The 27,666-nt window shown below is 42.0% G+C and overlaps 2 protein-coding genes across 5 annotated transcripts in view; one reads left to right on the top strand and one right to left on the bottom strand.

Moving 5' to 3' along the window:
* Window positions 1-27,666, top strand: part of STON2 (stonin 2) — a 148,625-nt gene that overhangs the window by 80,657 nt on the left and 40,302 nt on the right. For 2 of the 3 annotated variants that reach the window (XM_060125625.1, XM_060125458.1), the window contains exon 6: window positions 6,186-6,360. The exons of the other annotated variant lie outside the window; for it this stretch is intronic. In XM_060125625.1, coding sequence (XP_059981608.1) covers window positions 6,186-6,360 — 175 coding nt within the window. The remainder of the gene's footprint in view (window positions 1-6,185; window positions 6,361-27,666) is intronic. 3 annotated transcript variants of the gene reach the window in all.
* LOC132507034 (uncharacterized) overlaps window positions 5,178-27,666 on the bottom strand; it is an 86,224-nt gene continuing 63,735 nt past the window's right edge. Inside the window, exons 3-6 of one of the 2 annotated variants that reach the window (XM_060126015.1) lie at window positions 26,215-26,421; window positions 25,538-25,632; window positions 21,315-21,519; window positions 5,178-5,443 (exon numbers count right to left, since the gene is read on the bottom strand). In XM_060126015.1, the coding sequence (XP_059981998.1) occupies window positions 5,253-5,443; window positions 21,315-21,519; window positions 25,538-25,632; window positions 26,215-26,350 (627 nt within the window). In that variant the 5' untranslated portion in view covers window positions 26,351-26,421 and the 3' untranslated portion in view covers window positions 5,178-5,252. The remainder of the gene's footprint in view (window positions 5,444-21,314; window positions 21,520-25,537; window positions 25,633-26,214; window positions 26,422-27,666) is intronic. The other variant, XR_009536095.1, reaches the window with a different exon arrangement.

The following is a 27,666-nucleotide window of genomic DNA, read 5'->3' on the forward strand; positions in this document are numbered from 1 at the left end:
TTCAACTTCTCCTGTCTAGGACCCCCTCCCCTCACCTTTGCTCTCTTTATCCCGCTAAACAGTTTGAGCCGCAAGTAGGCTGACTGGTCCAGATCTTTGGTCTGGGTTCACTGGATGTATTAGCTTCCTAGAGCTGCCCGAAAAAGTTACCATGAACTGGGTGGCCTAAAACAAGGGAAATTTATTCTCTCATCGTTCTGGAGGCTAGAAATCCGAAGTCAGTGTGTCAGGAGGGCCGTGCGCTCTCACAAGGCTGTGGGGAAGAATCCTTTCTTGCCTCTTCTAGTATCTGGTGGTATTGGCAATCCTTGGCATTTCTGGGTTTATGGCAGCATAACGTCAATCTCTGAGTCCATCCCCACATGGTCTTCCCCGTGTATCTCTGTGTCTCCCTGTCCCTTATAAGGACACCAGTGATTGGATTTAGAGCCCACTCTAATCTGGTATGACCTTATCTTAAATAGATTACGTTTGCAAAGACTGTATTTCCGTATAAGGTCATATTCACAGGTTCTGGGGGTTAGGACATCAGCCTACCTTTTGGGAAGATACAGTTGAACCCAGTACACTAGGTGAGCCTTCAGTGTACCGCAGGCCAAGTCAAAGGTAATAATAGTACTGATTTATCGTTCTTATGGAGAAAATTGATTCCTTCTTACGTCTCTAGTGATGTAATTGAGTTGATCCTGTTCTTCTCTCTTGCCCCAACCCTGTGGGTCACCAACAGTACTTATTTTCAAAATAGCCAACTGGAATAATTATTATCCTGGAACAAATAATGCCCATTTCCATTCCTTTATACGATTAAGTGTAAATTCATGAGCAGAGACTTTGTTTTGTTCACTTCTATGTCTCCAGCATCTTAAAGCCATCATCAGCTTGGGACAAAGTAAACCCAACGTCCCTTTATTTATTCACCCAGCATTTATTAAGCAACTAGGTCTGGAGGAAACAGTGCTGCAACTAGTAGTAACTACATTTTATTGAGCATCTACTCATTTTTTGGACACTGGAACAGGCTCTTTGCATACTTTATCATGAATCCTCACAGAAACCACAAAGTAGGTATTGTATCCCTATTTTATAGATGAGAAAACTGGGTGTCAAAATGTTAAACTTTGACCAAAATCATAGAGCTCGTAAGAATCAAGTATGAATCTGAATGATGTGCTGTGGACCCGTCTTTCTCTACCCTTGGAGTGAAGATTTCTGGATGATGTTTCCCAGTTGTTTTCCCCAGAAATCTAATTGAGTAGTTTTTTTTTTTAACTTGATCATCTTTTCAGTATAATAGATTTTAATAAAATATGTAGATAGAAAGGAACTCTGATATACTGTCTAACATAAAACCTCATGGCCAAAAGCAGAAGTGGGAAATATATGCTTTCATTTCAGGCAAATATAAACCTTTAATAATAATAGCATCCCAATTAATAAATGAAAAAGTAATGGGAGAAAATCACCATTTTCCAATCCCTATGAAATAATACCTAGGCACTGATTCTCAATGGCTGCTAAGCGCACAAAATCAGAGGTAATCAATATGAGTTGCCTCCTGATGGAAGTACACAATACCACCTATCAATTTGCTATTCTATCCAGAAATCCAATATGAATTTCATCAAGCCTCTAGATCTAACTATGAATTCATGGAAACATGGGGGGCAGAGAACTTGTTAACTCACAACATAATTAAAATGTGGATTGTGGGACAAACTATATGACAAAAGAACCAGGTTCTTTAACTAATAAATAGAAAGGAAAAAAAAAGATGAAAAAGGAACTTTTATATTAAAAAAGACAACATTTATCAACTAATTGCAGAATTGATTTGAACCAAGTGCAAAAAAAAATCTTTGAGACATTTGGAGAACTTTTAATACTTACTAGATACTGGATAATATTAAGTAATTATAGTTTTTTGCTGTAATATTTTTGTTACGCTTATAAACAGAATCCTTTTCTTTTGGAGATACATGGGGAAATGTTTTTGGATAAAATGATGTGATACTGGGAACTTGCTTCAAAATAATGCAGAGTGGGTAGGGATATAGGTGAAACAAGGTTTGAATGCATTGATAATTAAGCTGGTGATACGTACGTGGAGGTTTGTTACACCTTTCTCTCCACTTTTATATATGTTTGAAAATTTCCATAACAAAAAATGTTAAAAAACGTTTTATAATTATTGCTAAAAGGAAGTAGTTCAGAGGGTCTGATAAAACAAGAGGAATGAAGGAAAAAAATCTCTGTCCATATGAAAAATAAGCTGGTCCATTTTCTACTGGAATTGTGTTCACCTACTAGTTAGTATTCTGATGGACCTGCTCTGGGAACAGCAGCTGAGTAGGCTATGGACTGGGTGATCAGGAACAGCAGAAACAACTTAGTTCCTCTTTTAAAGCAATTGTCATGCTCTACCGCCAGCACATTTAGAGCTGAGAGCAGTGATGGTCACTACTGATATTCATGCTGTTACCTGGAACACTGCCCTTTAAAGAATGTTTCACATACTTCTTTCAGTTAATCGTCAATCACAGCCAGTGAGGTAGATGATATTATCATCACTCGAGAGACCAGGAAGCTGGAGTTCCGACCTGTGAGTTGACCAGAACATACGTAGCGGAGCTGGCACCCCAGCCCTGTCTCGGATGCCGTTAAGCACTGCTGTTCCTTCCTTACTCCTGATCTCACAGCAGCCAAAGCAAGCATTTCTTTTAAACGTGTGCCTTTGTCGGAGCAGGGCTGCGCTACCTGACTTCTTTCTGGATGGACAGTCGTTGCTGAATATAATTGAGAGTAAGAAACAATGCACTGGACATGAAGGTTATGCTAAATTAGAGGGCAGGAGAGGGGACAAATAGCCCCCACTTGAATAAGCTCCTACCATCTTCTAGGTGCTGTGCTGAAATCTATCTTCTAGCACTGGGGGTGGGAGTCAAAGCGGAAGAGGGAAGGAGTTAGATCCTCCGTCCTTTTTTTTTTTTTTTTTTTAACCCTTAGGGTAAAATGAATAGCATGCAGTCAACTGTAACCACATTAAGGGAATGTGAGTCTCTCCTCTTCCTCCCTTCTCTCAGTTGGCCCCTCTGTGACTTACCTCACCTTCAAGGCTTTCCTTGCTGGGGAAGAAGGATGGGGAACAAAAAGAGAGAGAGAGATTGGCAGGAGGACCAGGTCAAAGCATGGGCACCCCAAACCAAGCTAAGACCCTGAGTGATTTCCCAAACTATAGAGGTGTTCTGCAACTATGTTAGGGGGAAAGAACCTGGTGGACTGATGTGGAAGGTCTCTGGCTTTTTTAGGAAAATGTATTGAGAGGGTAAGAAGGTATTGATTCCCTTTTTCCCTAGACAGTTTTTCTAAGAGAAATGAGTCAGTCAAATCATTTCTCAGATGACCTTTTAAATTCTAAGGAGGCAAGAAAAGCTATTTCTAATTAAATATTTAATGCTTGTTCTAACTTGTGTACTAATATTATATCAGGTTTGTGATACAATATATTCTGTGATACAATGTACGTATAGAATGTGTTGGGGTCCCTTGTGTAGTCATATGGGGTTCAAATGCGTGCACATTTAAAAATTGTTTCATGACTGAGACAATGTAACAGGGTATGTGCCCAGAAGTGACCCACACATTTTCTGGATGTTATTTCATTAATCAGTAAAAAGGAAGGGTTGTAGGGACTAATCTCTCAAAAACTCTGAGGCATGGAACATCATTCTGCTATTTTAAATGAGATTTGTATCTCTGTTTTACAAGATCTTATTATGTCTGGAATTTATAGGAAGCCAAGGTCAGGTGTTGGAACAGAACCCCCAATTATCAATACATTATCCTAAGGGAAAATGGCCCCCACTTTCTAGGGCTACTTTGAGGAATATATTGTGGCAAAGATTGGGGTTGCTGACATCATGTTTACTTTGTTGATAGAACTTCAGGCACTTACTGTGCACTCAGAGTGCTGGGTGTGCACTCTGAGACGGCTCACTCAATCTGAAAATGGGGATAATAATAGCACGACTTCAAAGGATTGTTGCAAGTAAGGCTTCATCGAGTTAATATGTACAAAAAATATGCTCGAGTGGTTGCTGTGGTGTCATTGTCATCATCGTTGTTGATCCTCACAATGGCCGGTAGTGTGGCTTAGGTCTTAGGGTCCTCTCCATCCTGTACACAAGGGTCAAGTGTGGGGTTAGACAGAACTGGGAAGGGAATCCAGGCATTCTGACACTGAGTCACCAAGCATCCTGTGACCCACGTAGGGGACCCTTTAGTAAAGCAGTAATCCTATATTATAGATCTACCTTTTACTTTTTTTGACTCTGACTTGCTAGTAGCAATTCTATATGCTGATATGGAAAATCCCAAATACATTATTAAGTTAAAAAAAAGTGCCAAATAACACACCCTGGTTATACTTTAATCCCAGTTGTGTTATTTTTAAAAGGGTATTCATATATGCTTTACAAACACAAACATTTCTGAAGCGGGTACATAAAAAATTCTTAACAGTGGTTACCCCTGGGGAATGGGAATGATTGCTAGAATAGGTAGATTTTTACTTTTTATTTTATATCCTTATATACTGTTTGAAATTGTCATGAGTTTTTTTATGTTTAAAAATTTAAAAAAAAAAGAAAAAGGAAGGTGTGTTAGTCTGTTCAGGCTGCTATAACAAAATACCACAGACTGGGTGACTTATTATATAAACAACAGAAATAAGTTATTTCTCATAATTCTGGGGGCTGGAAGTCTGAGATCAGGTAAGGGTCCTCCTTGTTGTATCCTCACGTGGTGGAAGGGCTCCTTTATAAGAGCACTAATGCCATTCATGAGAGCTCCACCCTCATTACTTAATCATGTTCCAAAGGCCCCACCTCCTAACGCCACCACAGTGGGAACTGGGTTCCAGCATGGGAGTTTTGGGAGGACATCAACATTCAGAGTAGAGCAAAGGGGGAGAAGAGTCCAACAATAACCCATTTCTGTAAGTGTTTCCCAAACCCAGAAGATCTCCTTGTCCCAAGTAGACAACCTTTGGGAAAGGAAACATGACACTCTAAGTCTGGAGCTAGGAGATTCGTAATATATATATTAGCATATTAAAGGTTGTGAGGAGCTACAGTAAAGAAACCTGCACAGCACATTTTTTTTTTCATCTTTATTACACCTATTAGTATCCTGCAGAATTACATTTCATGGCACAGCAGTTTTGGAAATGGTATAAAAATTTAAGAAAAGGTGACTTAGCCTTCTGTCAACTGCGAGTAGAAGAAAGGTGAGTATTTCTTCAGGAATGGTGGGAGAGGTGCCTGGTGGTCCAGTGGGATGATGCTGGGTCTTAGATTCAGACACACCTGGGTCCAAATCCTGGGTTTTCCATTCACTAGGAGGTTAGGTTTTCCATTACCTAACCTCTGGGTCTCAGCGTGCTCACCTGTGAAAGAGGAAGAGGAATTCCTGAGGATGTTTTCAGGAATAAATTAGATAAGTACCTGGTTCTAATAGGTGTTAGTTCTCCTCACCCTTCTCCATCTCTCTATCTCCTTCTATTGTAATACTGCTGTGCCTTTGTTCATGAACACCCACATTTACCAAAACAAATTACTGAAGGATTCCCTCCATTTATGAAAGGCTTCATTTCAGGATTTATCAAAGGCCAGGCTCTCAGGTAACAAGTTCTTGCATTTTCAATGTGACTCCATTTCTAAAATCTTGATTTTCAGATACCTATTTCAAGAATGTGCCTGATAGAGAAATTCATTCTCTAAATCGCATCTGGGTTTGCCTGCTCCGGGTCATTCCAGGCCCAGCACCAAGGTTGCCTGTTACTCTCATTTTCTGTGCCAGGATTAATGCTCAAAAACAGTGGAAACAAATTTCAGGGTTAAATGTAAAAGTATGTGCAGGAAAGCATGGCCTTTTCAAAGTAACCTTTGCATTGAGCTCTTGGAATCTAATTTCCCAAGTGTTATTTGCCTCCCCAAAGTACCCACGCTTGTGCAGATTGAGTTGAAAGTTCAGGAAGTATTAACAAAAGGAATCGGAAGCAAGATCTCTGAAGAATCTGCCTATCTGCGCCTGGCCTCTCTCTCCTCCTGGGTGTGCCCGCCCCGCCTGGGAAGGCCAGTGAGTAACCTGCGCATTTTTTTTTTTCCATCTTGGCCCTTCCCACCCAGACTAGAGAACTGAGTGGCAGACAGGCAGGCAGGCAGGCGGCGGTGAGTCCTGTTCAAGCATGCATGGAGCATACCTCTACCTGCACCCAAGTCCTGGACCCCTCGCCACCCTTCCCCCACCCCAGGAGGAGCCAGAGCCCCGGCCAGGGTCCACAGGGGGTTTTTGCCCCCCACGGTAAGGGCTGCCAGCAGTGGAACCACTTCATTTTATTTGCTTTGGCGTTGGCTTTCCTTTTCCATTGTGTTTAGATGGGAGAGTTTCTGATAGAATTGAAGGTGTTTTGTTTTGTTGATTGGCTAGTTCTCAGTGGTCCCAAGACAAAGGCACGTCTTCTCCCAGCGGGGTTTATTAGAACTTGTAATCTGATAGCCTGGCCTTGAGCAAAATTTAACCTTCTAATTACCTCTGGTTAGTATAGTTTACCCTTTAGCCCCATAGGAAAAAAAATTACATTGCTTACCAAATGGGTTTTGGAGAAGGAAAAGTGGTAAGAATTGTGAGCATTTTAATACATGGGCACCTCTGACTAATTGAAAAGTAGCTTAATTGTTACCATAGCTTTAAAATAGACCAAGATGACATTTTGTCTCAAAACTAAAACTAGTCAACAGAAAACCCTATTTTCAGTGTCCAATGAAAGATACCAGCAGAAGGGTTTGAGTCAAAGAGTTAAAAGATAAGTTGGTTCCATTAAATATACAGGAACATGGAAGTATTGAATTAAATCTGTGGTGCTCTGGGAAGAAAGAAGTCAGATGTTCAATGTGGGATTCATGTGGCATTTAACGGAGAAAACTGAGACCTTTGTGTGGTGTGTGGAGAGTTCTTTGAAGAGAGAGTCAGAAGGCAGATGGAGGAGGCTGGGAAGCAGGTTTTTTGCATGGAGCTAGTGCCAAGGACTTCTCCCTTGATTGCTGTGGGTGAGAGTAATTCAGAGCAATCAAGCGCTGCATTGTTAACAGGCTTCTGAGTTTCAAATATTTATTCTAAACACAAGCCGTTGATTGCACTGGCATGTGAAGGAATAAAACTGTTGCCTCTGGGTCCTGGCCTCACCCAAACTTTAATATCTAAGGAGATTTCAAGAAAAATGTCACAGGAAAGACAGCATTTGTGTATGTGTCACGTGAATTTGGTACTATACCAGTATAGTACTGTCTATTTGAGACGGCCCTATTTTTTAACAGCCATGAGGAATTACATCGTCATTAGAGAGTGAAGATGATGCACTAAGCGATTTTGTAGGAGCACGGCCTGGGAAGCTGTAACAGAAATTGCCCAGACTGGAGGCACTTACAAGACACATGTGCAAGTTTGGCCAGTGCCCAGGTATCTGCAGAGGCAGCCCAGGTTCTTTCTTGGCACCGCTCTGCAGGCAACTGAAGGATTCTCTATAAGGAGCAACCTGTACTTCACATGTCTAGGTTTTTAGAGCAGCAGTAAACAATAGCGCTGAAAAGTACTGTACCCAGAGGGTATGAAGTCGTGGTATGTGTGTATTGAAGTGGGAAGGGGCACAGGCAGGGTGACTGTCCCCTTCTTAGACAGCATACCTCTCTTCTAAGTTTCAGGAAAGTACAGGGTGGCTTTTGCTGAGCAGAAATCAGTAATTCTTCATCATTGTCGTTATCACTGTTCCTGTGGTGATAATGCCAGTAGTTTGCTTTCTTACAGCTCTGGATTCCCCTTGGCTAGTGAATCAAAAGCATAGATTGACTGCGGCCCAATCAGCCAGCTCATTAGAAGACGTCCAGGAACGCCACTTATTTTGTTGCCAAGTGAGCAAGAGATGGGGGTGGGAACCCTCATGATGATTTTACCTAAAGATGCAGGGTTTCAATTGGTGACTCTTTTCAGTGATGATTGAAAAACAAACAGACGCAGCTTCAGGCCACCTGTGGAGTTAACAGTACTGATAGCCACTCTGGGTCTCACAGGCACTTGCGCTTTGGATCCTAAGCATTACAGTATAAAAGCATCGCCATTCTTACCAAACCTCCTCCTCTCCCAGATCCAGTGCTTAGGAAGAGAATAAAGTTCTGAAGAGTGTGGGCAACGTTTCTTCCTATAGAGGGCCTGTTCTAAATGTTTTCAGAACTTCCTGGAATTTCTGCATAAACTAAAATGAGTGCAATATCTTCTTGAACCTGGCTTTTCTGAGGCATCTTTATGGTAAATTTATCATTTCTTTTTATTTCATTGTGTTTTTCATCCACTCCTGTTTCTTAGTCTTTGAAGCAGTGAACCTACCAAGCAGAGTGAAAACTGGCTGTATTAAACGGGAACCAAACCGTGCACTTGAGACAGCTTTGCATTTGAGCAGAGTCTGCTTTCTCCTATACTCTCTAAAGAGCCTTCAGGCACTACCCAGCCCTGGCCACTTCTCTGCCAGCCTGTGTTTTCTGGTTTCTGCAGCTCTTTTCTCTACCACCTCCTGCTGTCCCAGACCTCACAAGTAGGTATTTAGAGAATTCAAGGGGAGTTAACCAAAAGGTCATGGTGATTTTTCCAAAACACAGAAAGCAGCACCTTAGTAGGGATGCTATAATAGCTGCTGCTACATCCCAGCCAGACTGCATACATCTTAGGGCCTGGGGCAAGGAAGACAGTTGTGGATTCAGCCACTGTAGTTTAGTGCATTTCCTCAACAGTCACAGTCAGGGCAAGGGTGATGAAGTAGGGAAGTGGAACGAAGAGGGCTTTGCCAGCAGCTGGTGGCAAAAATATAATTAGCCTCAGCCTGTAATCTTCAGTGAGCTCCAGCTTCCTGCTCCTCAAGACTAGTTGCTACTTTTGTGTTATCTTTTTTCTGTCATATTTCTTCTGCGTTGCTTCTCCTCATGTTAATGGTTTGGGGTCCCTTGGAGGATGTAGCCCTGGTAATCATTCAGTTACCTTTCATCTGTAGGCATATCCTCAGCCCGGAAGAGACATCACAGAGAGACCTGCCCTAAAACAAATCCTCGTAAGGGTGGCATGTCATCTAGCATCATCTTTAAAAACATCAAAGGATAAAATAAAATGTGCTAATAGATTTCTTTTGCTTTAGTTTGAGACCAAGGTCGTGAGGATTAAGATATGTGTGTGTGTGTGTGTGTGTCTGCGGGCGCCCAGGCAGGAGTAGAAATGAGGAATATCAGATGAAATGTCAGCCTGAGAATTTTATAACTTTGTGAGCTTAGGGTGAAAACTTTGGCCCACACGTAGAAATCACATTTGGCTGGAGCCGATATTTTTCTTCCACTAGGTTGTATAGTAAATTGATTGAAAAAATGGCCCCAATTATTTCCCTCTTTGAATCTAGACCCTTGTGACGTGATTTTGTGGCTTCTCTTACCAAGAAGTGGAGTCTGTTTCCCCAGCCCTTGAATCTGTGCTTGGCCTCATAACTTACTTCGGCCAATAGAATGTGCAGAAGTAAAGATGTGCTTGTGTACTGGTCCCCAGCCTAGGTGTTTTTTTTTTTTTTAGAAACATCTTTATTAGAGTATAATTGCTTTACCATGGTGTGTTAGTTTCCGCTTTATAACAAAGTGAATCAGTTATACATATACATATGTCCCTATATCTCTTCCCTCTTGCATCTCCCTGCCTCCCACCCGCCCTATCCCACCCCTCTAGGTGATCACAAAGCACCCAGCTGATCTCCCTGTGCTATGCAGCGGCTTCCCACTAGCTATTTTACGTTTGGTAGTGTATATATGTCCATGCCACTCTCTCACTTAGTCCCAGCTTACCCTTCCCCCTTCCCGTGTCCACAAGTCCATACACTATGTCTGCGTCTTCATTCCTGTCCTGCCCCTCTGTTCTACAGAACCATTTTTTTTTTTAGATTCCATATATATAATATGTTAGCATACGGTATTTGTTTTTCTCTCTCTGACTTACTTCACTCTGTATGACAGACTCTAGGTCCATCCACCTCACTACAAATAACTCAATTTCATTTCTTTTTATGGCTGAGTAATATTCCATTGTATATATGTGCCACATCTTCTTTATCCATTCATCTGTCGATGGACACTTAGGTTGCTTCCATGTCCTAGCTATTATAAATAGAGCTGCAGTGAACATTGTGGTACATGACTCTTTTTGAATTATGGTTTTCTCAGAGTATATGCCCAGGAGTGGGATTGCTGGGTTGTGTGCTAGTTCTATTTTTAGTTTTTTATGGAACCTCCATACTGTTCTCCATAGTGGCTGTATCAATTTACATTCCCACCAACAGTGCAAGAGGGTTCCCTTTTCTCCACACCCTCTCCAGCATTTATTGTTTGTAGGGTTTTTGATGATGGCCATTCTGACTGGTGTGAGGTGCTGCCTCATTGTAGTTTTCATTTGCATTTCTCTAATGATTAACGATGTTGAGCATTCTTTCATGTGTTTGTTGGCAGTCTGCATATCTTCTTTGGAGAAATGTCTATTTAGGTCTTCTGCCCATTTTTGGATTGGGTTGTTTGTTTTTTTGTTATTGAGCTGCATGAGCTGCTTGTAAATTTTGGAGATTAATCCTTTGTCAGTTGCTTCAGTTGCAAATTATTCTCCCATTCTGAGGGTTGTCTTTTCGTCTTGTTTATGGTTTCCTTTGCTGTACAAAAGCTTTAGGTTTCATTAAGTCACATTTGTTTATTTTTGTTTTTATTTCCATTTCTCTAGGAGGTGGGTCAAAAAGGATCTTGCTGTGATTTATGTCATAGAGTGTTCTGCCTCTGTTTTCCTCTAAGAATTTTATAGTGTCTGGCCTTTCATTTAGGTCTTTAATCCATTTTGATTTTATTTTTGTGTATGGTGTTAGGGAGTGTTCTAATTTCATCCTTTTACATGTAGCTGTCCAGTTTTCCCAACACCACTTATTGAAGAGACTGTCTTTTCTCCATTGTATATTCTTGCCTCCTTTATCAAAAATAAGGTGACCATATGTGTGTGGGTTTATCTCTGGGCTTTCTATCCTGTTCCATTGATCTATATTTCTGTTTTTGTGCCAGTACCATACTGTCTTGATTACTGTAGCTTTGTAGTATAGTCTGAAGTCTGGGAGCCTGGTTCCTCCAGCTCCGTTTTTCTTTCTCAAGATAGCTTTGGATATTCGGGGTCTTTTCTGTTTCCATACAAATTGTGAAATTTTTTGTTCTAGTTCTGTGAAAAATGCCAGTGGTAGTTTGATAGGGATTGCATTGAATCTGTAGATTGCTTTGGGTAGTGTAGTCATTTTCGCAGTGTTGATTCTTCCAATCCAAGAACATGGTATATCTCTCCATCTGTTTGTATCATCTTTAATTTCTTTCATCAGTGTCTTATAGTTTTCTGCATACAGGTCTTTTGTCTCCCTAGGTAGGTTTATTCCTAGGTATTTTATTCTTTTTGTTGCATTGGTAAATGGGAATGTTTCCTAAATTTCTTTCAGACTTTTCATCATTAGTGTATAGGAATGCAAGAGATTTCTGTGCATTAATTTTGTATCCTGCTACTTTACCAAGTGCATTGATTGGCTCTAGTAGTTTTCTGGTAGCATCTTTAGGATTTTCTATGTATAGTATCATGTCATCTGTAAGCAGTGACAGTTTTTCTTCTTGTTTTCCGATTTGGATTCCTTTTATTTCTTTTTCTTCTCTGGTTGCTGTGGCTAAAACTTTCAAAACTATGTTGAATAATAGTGGTGAGAGAGGACAACCTTGTCTTGTTCCTGATGTTAAAGGAAATGGTTTCAGTTTTTTGCCATTGAGGATGATGTTGGCTGTGGGTTTGTCATATATGGCCTTTATTATGTTGAGGTAAGTTCCCTCTATGCCTACTTTCTGGAGGGTTTTTATCATAAATGGGTGTTGAATTTTGTTGAGAGCTTTTACTGCATCTATTGAGATGATCATATGGTTTTTCTCCTTCAGTTTTTTAATATGGTTTATCACATTGGTTCACGTGCATATATTGAAGAATCCTTGCATTCTTGGGATAAACTCCACTTGATCATGGTGTATGAGCTTTTTAATGTGCTGTTGGATTCTGTTTGCTAGTATTTTGTTGAGGATTTTTGCATCTATGTTCATCAGTGCTATCGGCCAGTAGTTTTCTTTCTTTGTGACATCTTTGTCTGGTTTTGGTATCAGCGTGATGGTGGCCTCATAGAATGAGTTTGGGAGTGTTCCTTCCTGTGTTATATTTTGGAAGAGTTTGAGAAGGATAGGTGTTAGCTCTTCTCTAAATGTTTGATAGAATTCGTCGTTGACGCCATCTGGTCCTGGGCTTTTGTTGGTTGGAAGATTTTTAATCACAGTCTCAATTTTAGTGCTTGTGCTTGGTCTGTTTATATATTCTGTTTCTTCCTGGTTCAGTCTCGGAAGGTTGTGCTTTTCTAAGAAATTGTCCATTTCTTCCAGGTTGTCCATTTTATTGGCATATAGTTGCTTGTCGTAATCTCTCATGAGCCTTTGTATTTCTGCAGTGTCAGTTGTTTCTTCTCCTTTTTCATTTCTAATTCTATTGATTTGAGTCTTCTCCCTTTTTTCCTTGATGGTCTGGCTAATGGTTTATCAATTTTGTTTATCTTCTCAAAGAACCAGCTTTTAGTTTTATTGATCTTTGCTATTGTTTCCTTCATTTCTTTTTCATTTATTTCTGATCTGATCTTTATGATTTCTTTCCTTCTGGTAACTTTGGGGCTTTTTTGTTGTTCTTTCTCTAATTGCTTTAGGTGTAAGGTTACGTTGTTTATTTGTGATGTTTCTTTTTTTTTTTTTTTCATTTTGCAGTATGCGGCCTCTCACTGCTGTGGTCTCTCCCATTGCGGAGCACAGGCTCCGGAGGCGCAGGCTCAGCAGCCATGGCTCATGGGCCCAGCCGCTCCACAGCATGTGGGATCTTCCCAGGCCGGGGCACGAACCCGTGTCCCCTGCATTGGCAGGCGGACTCTCAACCACTGCGCCACCAGGGAAGCCCTGTTTCGTGTTTCTTGAGCTAGGGTTGTATTGCTATAAACGTCCCTCTTAGAACTGCTTTTGCTGCATCCCATAAGTTTTGGGTCATCGTGTTTTCATTGTCATTTGTTTTAGATATTTTTTGATTTCCTCTTTGATTTCTTCAGTGATCTCTTGGTTATTTAGTAGTGTATTGTTTAGCCTCCATGTTTGTATTTTTTACAGATTTTTTTCCTGTAATTGATATCTAGTCTTGTAGCGTTGTGGTTGGAAAAGATACTTGATATGATTTCAGTTTTCTTAAGTTTACCAAGGCTTGATTTGTGACCCAAGATATGATCTATCCTGGAGAATGTTCCATGAGCACTTGAGAGGAAAGTGTATTCTGTTGATTTTGGATGGAATGTCCTGTTAATATCCATTAAGTCCATTTTGTTTAATGTATCATTTAAAGCTTGTGTTTTCTTATTTATTTTCATTTTGGATGATCTGTCCATTGATGAAAGTGGGTTGTTAACGTCCCCTGCTATGATTTTGTTACTGTCCATTTCCCCTTTTATGGCTGTTAGCATTTGCCTTACGTATTGAGGTGCTCCTATGTTGGGTGCATAAATATTTACAATTGTTATATGTTCCTCTTGGATTGATCCCTTGATCATTATGTAGTGTCCTTCTTTTGTCTCTTGAGATAGTCTTTATTTTAAAGTCTATTTTGTCTGATATGAGAATTGCTACTCCAGCTTTCTTTTGATTTTCATTCACATGGAATATCTTTTTGCATCCCCTCACTTTCAGTCTGTATGTGTCCCTAGGTCTGAAGTGGGTCTCTGTAGACAGCATATGTATGGGTCTTGTTTTTATATCCATTCAGCCAGTCTGTGTCTTTTGGTTGGAGCATTTAAGCCATTTACATTTAAGGTAGCTATCGATATGCATGTTCCTATTACCATTTTCTTAATTGTTTTGGGTTTGTTATTGTAGATCTTTTCCTTCTCTTGTGTTTCCTGCCTAGAGAAGTTCATTTAGCATTTGCTGTAAAGCTGGCTTGGTGGTGCTGAATTCTCTTCGCTTTTGCTTGTCTGTAAAGGTTTTAATTTCTCCATTGAATCTGAATGAGATCCTTGCTGGGTAGAGTAATCTTGGTTGTAGGTTTTTCCCTTTCATCACTTTAAATATGTCCTGCCACTCCCTTCTGGCTTGCACAGTTTCTGCTGAAAGATCAGCTGTTAACGTTAATATGTGTCTTGGCATGTTTCTCCTTGGATTTATCCTGTATGGTACTCTGTGCGCTTCCTGGACTTGATTGACTATTTCCTTTCCTTTCCCATATTAGGGAAGTTTTCAACTATAATCTCTTCAAATATTTTCACAGTCCCTTTCTTTTTCTCTTCTTCTTCTGGGACCGCTATAATTCGAATTTTGGTGTGTTTAATGTTGTCCCAGAGGTCTCTGAGACTGTCCTCAATTCTTTTCATTCTTTTTTCTTTATTCTGCTGTGCGGTAGTTATTTCCACTATTATATCTTCCAGGTCACTTATCCGTTATTCTCCTATTGATTTCTTCTAGAGAAGTCTTAATTCATTTATTGTGTTGTTCATCATTGTTTGTTTTCTCTTTAGTTCTTCTAGGTCCTTGTTAAACATTTCTTATATTTTCTCCATTCTATTTCCAAGATTTTGGATCATCTTTACTATCATTACTCTGAATTCTTTTTCAGGTAGACTGCCTGTTTCCTCTTCATTTGTTTGGTCTGGTGGGTTTTTACCTTGCTCCTTCATCTGCTGTGTGTTTCTCTGTCTTCTCATTTGGTTAACTTACTGTGTTTGGGGTCTCCTTTTCACAGGCTGCAGCTTCGTAGTTCGCGTTGTTTTTGGTGTCTGCCCCCAGTTGGTGAGGTTGGTTCAGTGGGTTGTGTAGGCTTCTTGGTGGAGGGGAGTGGTGCCTGTGTTCTGGTGGAGGAGGCTGGATCTTGTGTTCCTGGTGGGCAGCACCACATCCAGTGGTGTGTTTTGGGGTGTCTGTGACCTTATTATGATATTAGGCAGCCTCTCTGCTAATGGGTGTGGTTGTGTTCCTGTCTTGCTAGTTGTTTGGCATAGGGTGTCCCGCACTCTAGCTTGCTGGTGATTGAGTGGAGCTGGGTCTTAGCGTTGAGATGGAGATCTCTGGGAGAGCTTTTGCCATTTGATATTACGTGGAGCTGGGAGGTCTCTGGTGGACCAATGCCCTGAACTTGGCTCTGCCATCTGAGAGGCACAGGCCTGACACCTGGCTGGAGCACGAAAATCCTGTCAGCCACATGGCTCAGAAGAAAAGGGAGGAAAAAAATAAAATAAAGTTATTAAAATAAAAAATTTTTTAAAAAGTAATTAAAAAAAGAAAAGAAAGAAAGAAGAGAGCAACCAAACCAAAAAATAAATCCACCAATGATAACAAGTGCTAAAAACTATACTAAAATAAGGAAACAAAAAATGGGCAGACAGAACCCTAAGACAAATGGTAAAGGCAAAGCTATACAGACAAATTCACACAAAGAAGCATACACATACACACTCACAAAAAGAGAAAAAGCAAAAAATAATATATATCTATATATATAAAAAAAGGGAAGAGAGCAACCAAATTAATAAACAAAGTTACCAATGATAATATCCTCTAAATACTAAACTAAGAGAAAGATAAGACCAGAAATAAGTTAGATGCAGACAGCAAACCCCAAGTCAACAGTTGCTCCCAAAGTTCACTGCCTCAATTTTGGGATGATTCGTTGTCTATTCAGGTATTCCACAGGTGCAGGGTACATCAAGTTGATTGTGGAGATTTAATCCACGGCTCCTGAGGCTGCTGGGAGAAATTTCCCTTTCTCTTCTTTGTTCGCACAACTCCTGGGGTTCAGCTGTGGATTTGGCCCTGCCTCTGCGTGTAGGTCACCTGAGGGTGCCTGTTCTTTGCTCAGACAGGACGGAGTTAAAGTAGCAGCTGATTCGGGGGCTCTGGCTCACTCAGGCCAGGGGGAGGGAGGGGTACGGATGCGAGGTGAGCCTGCGGCTGCAGAGGCCAGCATGACATTGCAACAGCCTGAGGTGCACCGTGTGTTCTCCCGGGGAAGTTGTGCCTGGATCACGGGACCTGGCAGTGGCAGGCTGCACAGGCTCCTGGGAGGGGCAGTGTGGAGAGTGACCTGTGCTTGCACACAGGGTTCTAGGTGGCTTCAGCAGCAGCCTTAGTGTCTCATGGCCGTCTCTGGCGTCCGAGCTGATAGCCGCAGCTCGTGCCCTTCTCTGGAACTCACTTAGGCAGTGCTCTGAATCCCCTCTCCTCGTGCACCCCAAAACAGTGGTCTCTTGCCTCTTAGCAGGTCCAGACTTTTTCCTGGCCTCCCTCCCGGCTAGCTGTGGTGCACTAGCCACCTCAGCCCAGCCTAGGTCTTAAATGGCCTTGTATACCTTTGCTTGCTCCCTTGGAATCCAGTCTAGTCACCATAGGGACAACTCCTGGACTCGCTTTCTGTGGCGCTAAGACCCTTGTCACCCCAGCTGATAGTGGTCTTCTACCAGACATGTGAGTGAAGCAGTCCTAGACCAGCTATCTGACCTTAGACACATGAGTGGATCCAGCAGAGATCAGACAAACTGATCCAGCTCCATAGACTCTTGAGCAATAATTAGTGCTTACTGTTTCAAGCTGCTGAGTTCTGGAATGGGTTATCATGCTAACAGTAAGTAATGGATACATGTGGTCATCTGGAAATAGTCCCTCTGTGTTCACTTTTGGGTCTTTTAATGTCATCACAAATGCTTAGTGCAACTCAACATAAGAGATTCAGTCATTGGATGGAGAGGTTCTGTTAGGTGGGTGCATGGGTGGGGTCCCAGTGCTTATCATTATCGGCATTACTTTGAGACCTTTTTAACAACACAGACACCTGGGCCTTGTGCCAGAGTATTCAGCTAAATATCTATAGATGGGAACCAGGAATCTATAATTTAGAGAGCTCTGGTGATTGGCTAAGATTGAAAACCAATAATCCAATGGTCTTGTCAATTCCTTCCATTACTGAAAGAGGTTATGATTCCAGGCAAAGAACACTCAAGTGGTTCAGAGTTCACTACTGACTTGGTGTACTTCCAGCTGCATAAGTAAACTTTATAATCACCTTTGAGCTACAGCACATTGACCTGGTCTTAGATCGGAAAAAATTCACAGGTGCAGACTGATGGTGGCTGGAATTGTGTATCGTTCATCATTGCGCCTCCTGGGATTTAGAACATGGTATGGACTCCATGAATAAATCTTGGGCATTAGGGATGTCATAGGACCCTGCTTTGAGGACCTTGTCGTGTAATGGGGGCAAAAATCAGAGATCCATTTCTTGTTATGTGTTAAGAAAACAAAGCAAAAAAAAAGCAAACAGTGTTTTAATTAATAAATTACAGATTAATTTTTGCTATGGTGGATGTATGGTGGACTAATGCTGAGTTACAAGCAACCACAAAATCTCAGTGGCATCCAATAATATGCTTTTATTAACCCCCATGACTGTAGGTTGGGGTGGGGAGAATCAGCTGGATCTTGACTGGACTTGACTGGACTTACTCGGGGGTGGCTTTACTCCACATGTCTGTCATCCTCCCCCTGGGACCAGCTGTTAGCTTGGGCATGTTCTTGTCATGGTTGATGGCAGAGATACAAGAGCACAAGCCACAATGAGCAAACTCATTTCAGTCCTCTGGTTGTGTCATTAATCTGTTAACATCCTGTTGGCCAAAGCAAGTCACGTGGCCAAGACCATTGTCAAAGGTCAGGGAAATATATGTTTGCAGGGAGAAACTGTAAAGTCATGTGGCAAAGGACATGGATACTGAGAGGGGTGAAGAATTAGGGCTATTAAAAGTAAGATTCCATAGTGGGGGAGTGGCATATGAGGGGGGTTGTACTTTTTCCTGCTTAGAAAAGCTGGTGAAACCATAGGTAGATCCCAGAGTAACCAAGAGGCAGAAAGTGTCCATCTTCTGAAACTAGCCTGTTCCCTGTAATGAGGAAGTAAGCATCAGACTCTTTGCTACTATGATCTAGCCAGTGGAATTTTAAAGGGAAAACAATTCCTGCAGGTACTTCAGACTTGATAGATACAGAAATGGCACTGGAGTTCCAACAAAATGCTTCCATTTCCATTCTTGCTCTGTCCTCCAAAATGTCAAGGGTTTGGGTCACTGGGCTTGGCTGTGTATTTCCAGGATGGGCATTATTTGGGTGGAGTCATTAATTTATTGATACGTCACACCATATCCCTTTGCTATCATTTTTTTCTCAGGCAAACAGAAACCAGTTTCCATCTAGTCTGCACACTTGGGACCTTTTCCTTTTTGACTGAAGTGAAAATGCACAATGTAAAAGTTGTGAGTTAAGTTTTATTTGGGGACCTTACTGAGGACTATAGCTTGGGAGGCAGCCTCTCAGATAGCTCTGAGGAACTGCTCTGAAGAGGTGAGGGAGGAGCCAGGATATACATGACTTCTTTTCCTGGAAAAAAACTTGTAGTCGAACATCCAAAGATTACTGCTAATCACAAAGAACAGACATCTCAAATTAATGATTTTAGTGTTTTTCTATATATGGGAAGATGCAAGAATCTGGGGTCATTAAATACTTTTCTTAAATATGCATCTTAACTATATAGGGGCCAGTATATCCAAAGCACAGAATGCTTCCTGTTTTTCTCCATTCTGAATTCCCCTCAGGGTTCACTGTCAGTGCATGACTAGAGTGGCCAAAGACTTGATCCTTGTAGAAGTGGATTGGCATGCACCATTCTTTTCCTTACGTCCCAAACCCTACTCCAGTGTTGCAGTGGTTAAAAGAGATTTGGGTGGATATCCCTTCCTGATGGCCCATTTTCCCTGATGTGTTTCGTGAAAGGCTTATACCCTGTGCCTCTGGTTGAAGCCAGTGTTCTAAAAGATGATTGAGGTTCTCAGGGCAGAAACCCTGTTTTACAGCGCTACTAAGAATGATAACAGAGTACATTTATTTCAGGCATTGCTGTTGATCCATGTGCCTTTGGATCTATGTGGTATATCAAATTTACCTTTGAGGAAACTGAGGTACAAAGGTTTATGTGACTTCCCTGAGACTGCATCTTACTAGCCAATCGAAATTAGTTACCTGTCTTCTTGGTTTTTCAGCTTTTGCTTGGCAATCCGATCGATGCTGCCTTGTTTCACAAAAAGCATATGAGGATATCATTACCTACCGAGTTCATCCTCCTAAGATAACCTGCCTTCCTAGTATTTGTGCTCCATGGGAAACAAGGAAGTCTAGCAGGAAGGTATTCAATAACATGAGATTTAACACCACAAAGTTAGGGAGAGTAGGCTGGATTACAGGTCATTTCTAAATTGTACTTCCTGAGGTTTCTTTGTTACTCTCTCTTGACCAGAGAAACAAATTGGGGTGAAGGCTGTTTAGAAGTCCTCCCAGGGTTCTTAGGACTGTGCTTCTTTCATGTATTTTCTGAGCCCTAACCTGCTATTTCTGTTCCCTGGTGACAAGTCAGCAACTGCTTGCTATGTTCTCCAACAAACAATCCTGTTTCTATTTTATGTGGAAAACTGATTTGATTAAATAGCTCATTTAAACCAATGCTTTGTAGGAGGCATGATGTGATTGGAATATACATTCTAGTGGTATTTTTGTCAAATGAACACATGTAAACAATCAAATAATTGCAGTTGTCTGCTGCAACTAATGTATAAGCTGGTTTTCTTGGGTAGGTTGTTTCCATTCTGGTGATGGCTTTGCTGAAAACTGGTGCCTCCCATGTAACACTGATGTTGCATAGTATATTGTTATTTGAGCAGTGATTTAATATCTTATTCCTCCTCTTAACACCAAGGGCCATGTTTGCATTGTTTGCCACTGAAAACCTAGGAACCAGCATAACAATCTAAATGAATGGCTGTTGGATGAATGAATGAGTGAGTGAATATTAAGACTACAATATCCAGCTCCTAGAATACTTAAGGATTCGTCCCAGGTGGTTCTGCCCCTGAAAAGGGACGGCGAAGGGTTAATGTTCTCTTTGGGAGCTGGTGGGATTTGGATATGAATCTCTGCAGAGCTGCTGGAATCACATTCTTTCTGCTACTATAGCAACAGGTTGAGAATTCTGCCGGCATTGTGGCCTGCCTATTTTGGAGATGCCTGTGTGCAGGCGACTTCATTGTCTGGGGGACAACGGTTTTTTTTTCTGTGATGTTTCAATGAAGCAGCTTCTTTGCAGGAACAAAGAGGCCAACACAAAGCCGGGGCTAAGAATCATGGAAAGGCAGAGAGAGATCTTGTTTTGATTGGAACATTTCCAATCTTTTGTCCCCTGAAGAGGTGTGAGGAGGGTAAGGAATTGACATTTAATCTGTACTCAGTAGAATCTTTTTCTCCCTTCTTAATGAGACCTCTCTTCTGAGAGATATCCTCACCCCACAGCATTTGGAAGTGAAGGAAGGACAAAGTAACTGAGAAAGAGAAGTGGCAGTGTTAGTTTTTCCTTGGTGTAGTGGTGTCACAGAGAGGAAAGAAAATAGGGAAGCTGCTGAGAAAGGCGCTTAGGTGGTGTTGACTTCCCACGAGGCTTCACAGGCACTTAAAAAATGCTCCATCTGTCACTCAGGGCTGCCGCGTGTCATCTCAGGGGTGGTGATTGAGTTTAGTGCTAATTGTAGTTCTCACTGGGCTAATGGATGAAATCACTAGACCTTAAATATCAACTTTGGATTGATTTATCACATTGCCCCATTGCTGTTATCACTTCTACATCTTGTTTTCACTTTGCATGCAGATGGGGAAATCTGCCTGGCTCACTCTTTGTTCCTGATTTACAAATAACTTTTGGTCAAAAAAACCTTGCACAATATCAAGCCATTCTTCAGAAGCAGTGCTGAGTTCTTTTTATTAAAAGTTAAATTTTTTTTTTTTTTTTTGCTGTACGCGGGCCTCTCACTGTTGTGGCCTCTCCCATTGCGGAGCACAGGCTCTGGACGCGCAGGCTCAGCGGCCATGGCTCATGGGCCCAGCCGCTCCGCGGCATGTGGGATCCTCCCGGACCGGGTCACGAACCCGTGTCCCCTGCATCGGCAGGCGGACTCTCAACCACTGAGCCACCAGGGAAGCCCTAAAAGTTCAATTTTAAAAACCTTTTATCCCCAGCCCATTACATACCATTTGAATATGGGATAAGCCCTCTATCTTTATGTCTCAGAGTCCCATCCGTCACTGCCTTTAAGTCCATTGTGGTCACTGAAATGCCATTCTTGTTGCCGTGTAGTCCACAGTGTGCTCCAGGGAGCTCTGGGCTGGGAGCCAGGAGCCCAGGGCCTAGTCCTAGGTGGAGTGGCCTTCGGCAGCTCATACGAGGATTTGAATTCTATTACATGTTAAAATGAAAGATTTGGATGACATTCCTAAGATTTCTTTCATGTCTCTCCCCCACACAAAAAAAGTGGTACTCCAGTTGTTTCAGAAGTAGGAAAGCCGACCGTCTTATAATTTGCAACTCCCTTAACTCCTACTCAGACTTTTTATCTCTGTTTCAGTGTCCCTTCCTCAAGGGAGCCTACTCTCACCCCCAGGCTAGATCAGGACTGGGCATATGTTCCCTGATAGTGTGTTCTTTTCTTTCACCACACTTATCAAAGTTTGTAGTGATCTATTTCTCTCTTTCTTTCTTTTTTTCAATTAATTTTCTCTCTCATCATGAGTCTGAGGGCTCTCTGAGGCACGCACCCAGTCTGTTTTGGTCACCACTGGTTCTGTATATTGAAGCCACTCACTAAACACTGTTGTGTGGCTGACTTAGGCTCTATGGAGAGTGCAAGGTGATTATATCACAGTCTCTGCCCTCAAGGGTCTTCAGATTTGCTCTCCCTGTTTTTATTCTCTACCATCCCACTCCACACCCAAACTATGCTTCAAGAAATTAAAACGAAACCAAAAACCCTGGGTTCTGGTCATTGATCTGATCATTTGATAGGTTTTCATTTTCCTTGATTGGACCGATTAGCCTCTTGTGTCACAATCCATGAAATAGAGCAAGGCCTTGGAAGGAGATTTTAAAAGACAGTATAAAGAATGGAAGTGGTGGACCAAGAAAGAAGGAAAGAAAGAGAGAGAGGAAGGGAGAAAGAGATGAGGAGGAAGAAGAGGTGAAGGTAAGAAGAGTAGTGAAAACATGGGCTGTGTCTTTTTTTTTTTTTTTTTTTTTTTGCGGTATGGGGGCCTCACTGCTGTGGCCTCTCCCGTTGCGGAGCACAGGCTCCGGACGCGCAGGCTCAGCAGCCATGACTCACGGGCCCAGTCGCTCCGCGGCATGTGGGATCTTCCCGGACCAGGGCACGAACCCGTGTCCCCTGCATCGGCAGGCGGACTCTCAACCACTGCGCCACCAGGGAAGCCCCTGGGCTGTGTCTTTTTATTTAATTTGCCAGTAAGTGTCTTTCTTTTTTGACTGCCAGGCTTCACAAGCAAGGACAAGTTTCTTAAGCAGAATTCTTACCCGAAGTGTTGAGTGATGGTACAAAGAGGTTGCCACCAAAAGGTGATTATAAATACACGAAAAGATGACTGGACTCCAGAAATCTCTTTGCCTTAAAAACCAGAAAGGTACTAATTTTCAAAAGGATTGGCAGGTTCCTGTAGACCAATACACTTATGATCAATACAGGCCAATGCATCATGAAACCAGAGCTAGCTACTACATGATTAAACAGCCAGGGGCAATTTGATTTGAAACAGCAAGCCTAGTCTAGAGGATGCCTGGAGGGAAGAGCAAGAATTCCTTAGGTTGGAGGTGTGATGGATGCTCGTCAGCCAGGTACAGGAGGCGTTGGGGGTGGGAAGAGATTGAATTGGAAGATACAACTCCTTTTGGTCTCAGTGAATTTGCAGTTTGTAGGGGAGGCGGCTTCAGGGAGTTTTTACTAATTAAGTTTCAGTAGAAAGCATGAAATCAGGAGCTTCAAAAAGCCAAAGCAGCCTCCGTTTATCTTGAGAACAGGTATAGAGAGAGCATATGGGTGGGTGAGACAGGTAAAGTTTCTCTTCTGATCCTCTCCCTTGAGAGTTCAGCTTTAATGGCAAAGGACAGCCTTTTCCTGCAGAGTTGTCCCTGCTTCCTTTTCTCACCAACACCCACAGACACAGAGGGTGTCAGTAGCCTGCCTTTATGCTTGGTCCAGTTGGGAGCTTAAACTCCAGCCAGACTGTATCTGTCCCAAAGCCGTTTCAGGAAGAGAAGAATGACTAAAACAATCACATGATCTCTCTTCTTTATGGGGAGGAAGGAATGTGTGCCGAGAATGCAAGGAGTGCCTGTGGCTTTGTGCCTACACTGCATAAATCCTACACACACACACACACACACACACACACACACACACACACACACACACACACACACACACACACACACACACACACACACACACACACACACACCCATTTTGCTCATGGACTTAGGCGGAGATAATATGGTATATGCTGTGCTGGCCAAAGACCAGGAAATAACTGTGTTGGGATATAACAGGCAGCCAAGTCGTCAGGCTCGTGTGTCTCACTGGGCGATATAAATTGACCACTCCTTCATTTACCAAAAATAGACACAACAAAGATTATCTATGGGTTATGGTGCTTTCCTATCTGATGTCTCCTGGCTAGTTAGTTCCAGAGAAGGTTGGCTATAAGGAATCTCTTGGTTTCCTAGGGATTTGCCTTTTGCTGGAGCTGCCAGGAACAAATACCACTTTAACAAAATTCTTTACAAAGCAAACCCCTTGTTTTCAGTTTTGGTGTTTTCAGCCTCTCTTCAGTCTCAGCTCTGCCGCTTCCTAACTGGACACCTTGGGCATTTTATTTAACCTCTGGGTGCCCCATTTTCTTCCTCTTTTATGTGGCATTGATAATAGTATCGCCCTCATAGGATTCTTGTGAGAGGCAAATAAGATCAACTAAAAAAAGTTTTTTCACTGTGCCTGGCACATAGTATGATTTAAAAATTATTATTGTTTTTAATTCCATGAAGAGATATTTCAGCTTTTTCTCCTTTGCCCCTCCACAATTAGAAACAGCCCTTGACATTTGGTGCTTCTCAGTATCAGGGTTTTATCCCAGTGTTGGGGGAGGGAAGGAGAGCAGAGCAGAGATGGTTGGGCAGGAATGGGGGTGATGGAGACCTATGCCCATGTTCTTCCACTCTCTCCTATTCTGCTGCTCTGTCCAGTATGCTGTTCTACTTCTTTAACTGTTGATTGATTGGTATAAAACTAGGTGCAATATGTAAAGCAGTACAAATTCAGCTCTGTCTTCCAAGAGGTGGTAATCTCAGTTACAAGCTTGTTGTCTTCTGTTCCCCAAGTGCTTTACATGCACTTGCTGTTCCACCCAAATGCGTACACTAATGCCTGACACATAACAAGCACTCTAGGGATATCAGTGCTACCAGTTGACTTGATCATGGGAGACAGAGGTAGTCGCCGAACCATTTGGTGCTTAGAGGAAAACACTTTTAAAAAGTTAAAGAATGGGACTTCCCTGGTGGCGCAGTGGATAAGACTCTGCGCTCCCGGGCTTCCCTGGTGGCACAGTGTTTGAGAGTCCGCCTGCCGATGCAGGGGACACGGGTTCATGTCCTGGTCCGGGAAGATCCCACATGCCGCGGAGCGGCTGGGCCTGTGAGCCATGGCCGCTGAGCCTGCGCGTCCGGAGCCTGTGCTCTGCAACGAGAGAGGCCACAACAGTGAGAGGCCCGCGTACCGCAAAAAAAAAAAAAAGACTCTGCGCTCCCAACACAGGAGGCCCTGGTTCAATCCCTGGTCAGGGAACTAGATCCCACACGTGTGCCACAACTAAGAGTTCACATGCCACAACCAAGGAGCCCACATGCTGCAAGTAAGACCCAGTGCAACCAAAAAAAAAAGAGTAGATCAAGTATCAAACTTCCCAAGCCATCCAGTCTCTCGGGACTTTTCAGGCCTGAGAGGAAAGGATGTGAATTACTGGACCAGGAAAAAAGGCACAGGGGAAAGGAAATAGATTTCCTGTTCATCTTCACTGTGAAAGAGCTGTCAATACAATTTGGTTGAGCAGCATGGCCAGGACCCTGAGCTTCTGTAGCCCTAGTTTCCTGGCCCACAAAATAGGGGTGATAATCAAATATTTAGATTATATGTATGTGTGTGTGTGTACACACACACACACACACACACACACACACACACACGTACAGCACATGGCTTTAAGGCCAGGCATATAGTAAGTACTCAATAAATGTTATCCATGATTAGCTCATGAATAACACCTGGATAATTAGCTATTTAGAGGCCAGTTAGACTTCTCAGTCCTATATAACTTAAACCTCACCACCTGCCCCTGAGGCTGCCATCACTCACCTGTTGACCACAGAGGTGCTCTATCTGTCTGCAGCTCTGGTTAGTCTTGACAGTTCCTAAGTTGGTATTGAATGACCCTTTTTGAGGGTTCACAGCTATTTTTCCATCATTGCCATAGATGAGAGAGAAAGAGCGTATGACAAGCAGGCACATCACACGGTGAGCAGACAGCTCTCTGGTAATGACTGCAGGATGGCACTGTATATTTTTAACATGAATTCATATTTTATCATTTCTTTTATTTGTGATCTCATCAAAGCAATGTCATATCCTTTGTTCTAGTCGAAGAGAGGTGGCTTACACTGTTCTCTTTCACAATAAAAAAGTAGAAGAATGGATATGAATTATAGGGTTTTAAAGACAAGACAAATTCAGGATCATCTAATGCAAACCCTTCACTTTACAGATGTGGAAATTGAGGCCTATGGGTATTAAATGGATTCTCCGAGTGGCAGAAGGACAGGTCTTCCAGCCGTAATTCAGGCCCTGAATATGTGGCCTCTTGGTTTATCACTCTTTCAAAGTGACCATGGACATAAAATGATTTGAGAGCCATCGTTTTGAAATGTGAGGGTGGTCATCAGTGGGGGATTCTCAAACAAGATGACACCTTTGACGCAGTCTCTTCCTGTCTTTGGCACATTATCCCTGACTCTCTGTAGGAAATTTACATTTACCTATTATGTGAAAGAGGCAGTGATGACAAAGTGAACAGTTCCTGTTTTTCCCTCTGAAGGATATCTGCTCCACAAACCCTGTGCCCTTAGATACAGTCATGATCAAAGCAGAGCCAGATCCCTGAGCTTCACACATGGTCCAGGGGATTGATGGTTCCACAGTGGAACGTCATCCTCCAGCTCTGCAACTTCAAGAAAGTGTCAGATCTGCAGAGCATAAGACCCAGATATTTATGAATAGATTTTCTCAAGGATAATTGATTAAGTGATTATTCTTTCAATGAAGTAAAATTGTATGACATATGTAGATAGATAAAAAGGTATAGAGAATGTATTTTAAGAAAATATACATTGAAGCTATAATAGCAATTGCTCAAAATTCAGGATTCAGAAAATTCTAGAATTATCCAGACTAGAACTAATTTTTCTCTCAGTCTATAGATTATTATCTTCCTCATAGTTCAGCTCCAAATATTTGGCATCTTTTTGTATAAAGCCAATAATAATAGTAATTTGTATTTATCAGGCAACCGCTATGTGCCAGACACTGTAATAAGTGCTTTTTATGAGATCTCATTTAACTTGCATAGTACTGTGAGGTAGGCATGAGTTTCCTCATTTTATTGATAAGGACCCTAAGGCTCAGGGGTCAAGGTAACAAAATTTTGTGGGTGTTTTGATGACCTGTTTCTGTTCCCACAGAAGCAGAGCAGAGCAAAATTTTAAGCAAACACCAAGGAAAGGTTGCTAATCCAGTCGCTGAACCAAATAAAGTTTTTCTACCAGAAGACCAGCCTGTTCTACCTGGCTAGCACTACGCTAGAAACCAGCCCTTCTGAAATTCGAAATTCTGATTTTTGCTTATTAAATCAGCCTTTTTGTCCCTAATCCTCCCAGAGCCCCTCACTGTATATGTCCTTGGGTAAAACATGTCTCTGGGTGAATCTGGTTGTCCCTTGAGAATTTCTGTTTCCTCCATCAGTTCTTTCATTTTTCCCTTCACCACAGTTAACCTGTCTTCACGGCCGTCTTCACGGCCCGCTTCACCTCCCACGAGTTGCTAGAGATGAACTTAGAATTAGAGCATGAGTGGCTAGGCCTTGTCGGTCACCAAGAAGCCACCTGTGAATAAATATCCCAGCTTTAGTACATGGACTCTGTGATTGTGTTTTGTGTGCTCAGAGTCCTTTTAAAAATAATTTCTGGGTCTGAGCTGGATTGCATAAATCCAGAGACAGTTTAAGTCTTGACACTCACAAATGACTATGCTAATGCATAAAAGTTGTAAACTTCTTTTCGGGAAGCCCTTTCAGAACCAATTCACATTCCATAAACAAAAGTCATTCTCCTTCCTTAGTCATAATAATAAAAGTTAAAGATATAATAGCTTCAGTTACATTATCTAATTTACCAGCCACACCTATCAGATAGACTGCTAGCCCCCCCCTTATT

This window comes from Lagenorhynchus albirostris, chromosome 1 (assembly GCF_949774975.1).
Source record: "Lagenorhynchus albirostris chromosome 1, mLagAlb1.1, whole genome shotgun sequence".
Lineage (NCBI taxonomy): Eukaryota > Metazoa > Chordata > Mammalia > Artiodactyla > Delphinidae > Lagenorhynchus > Lagenorhynchus albirostris.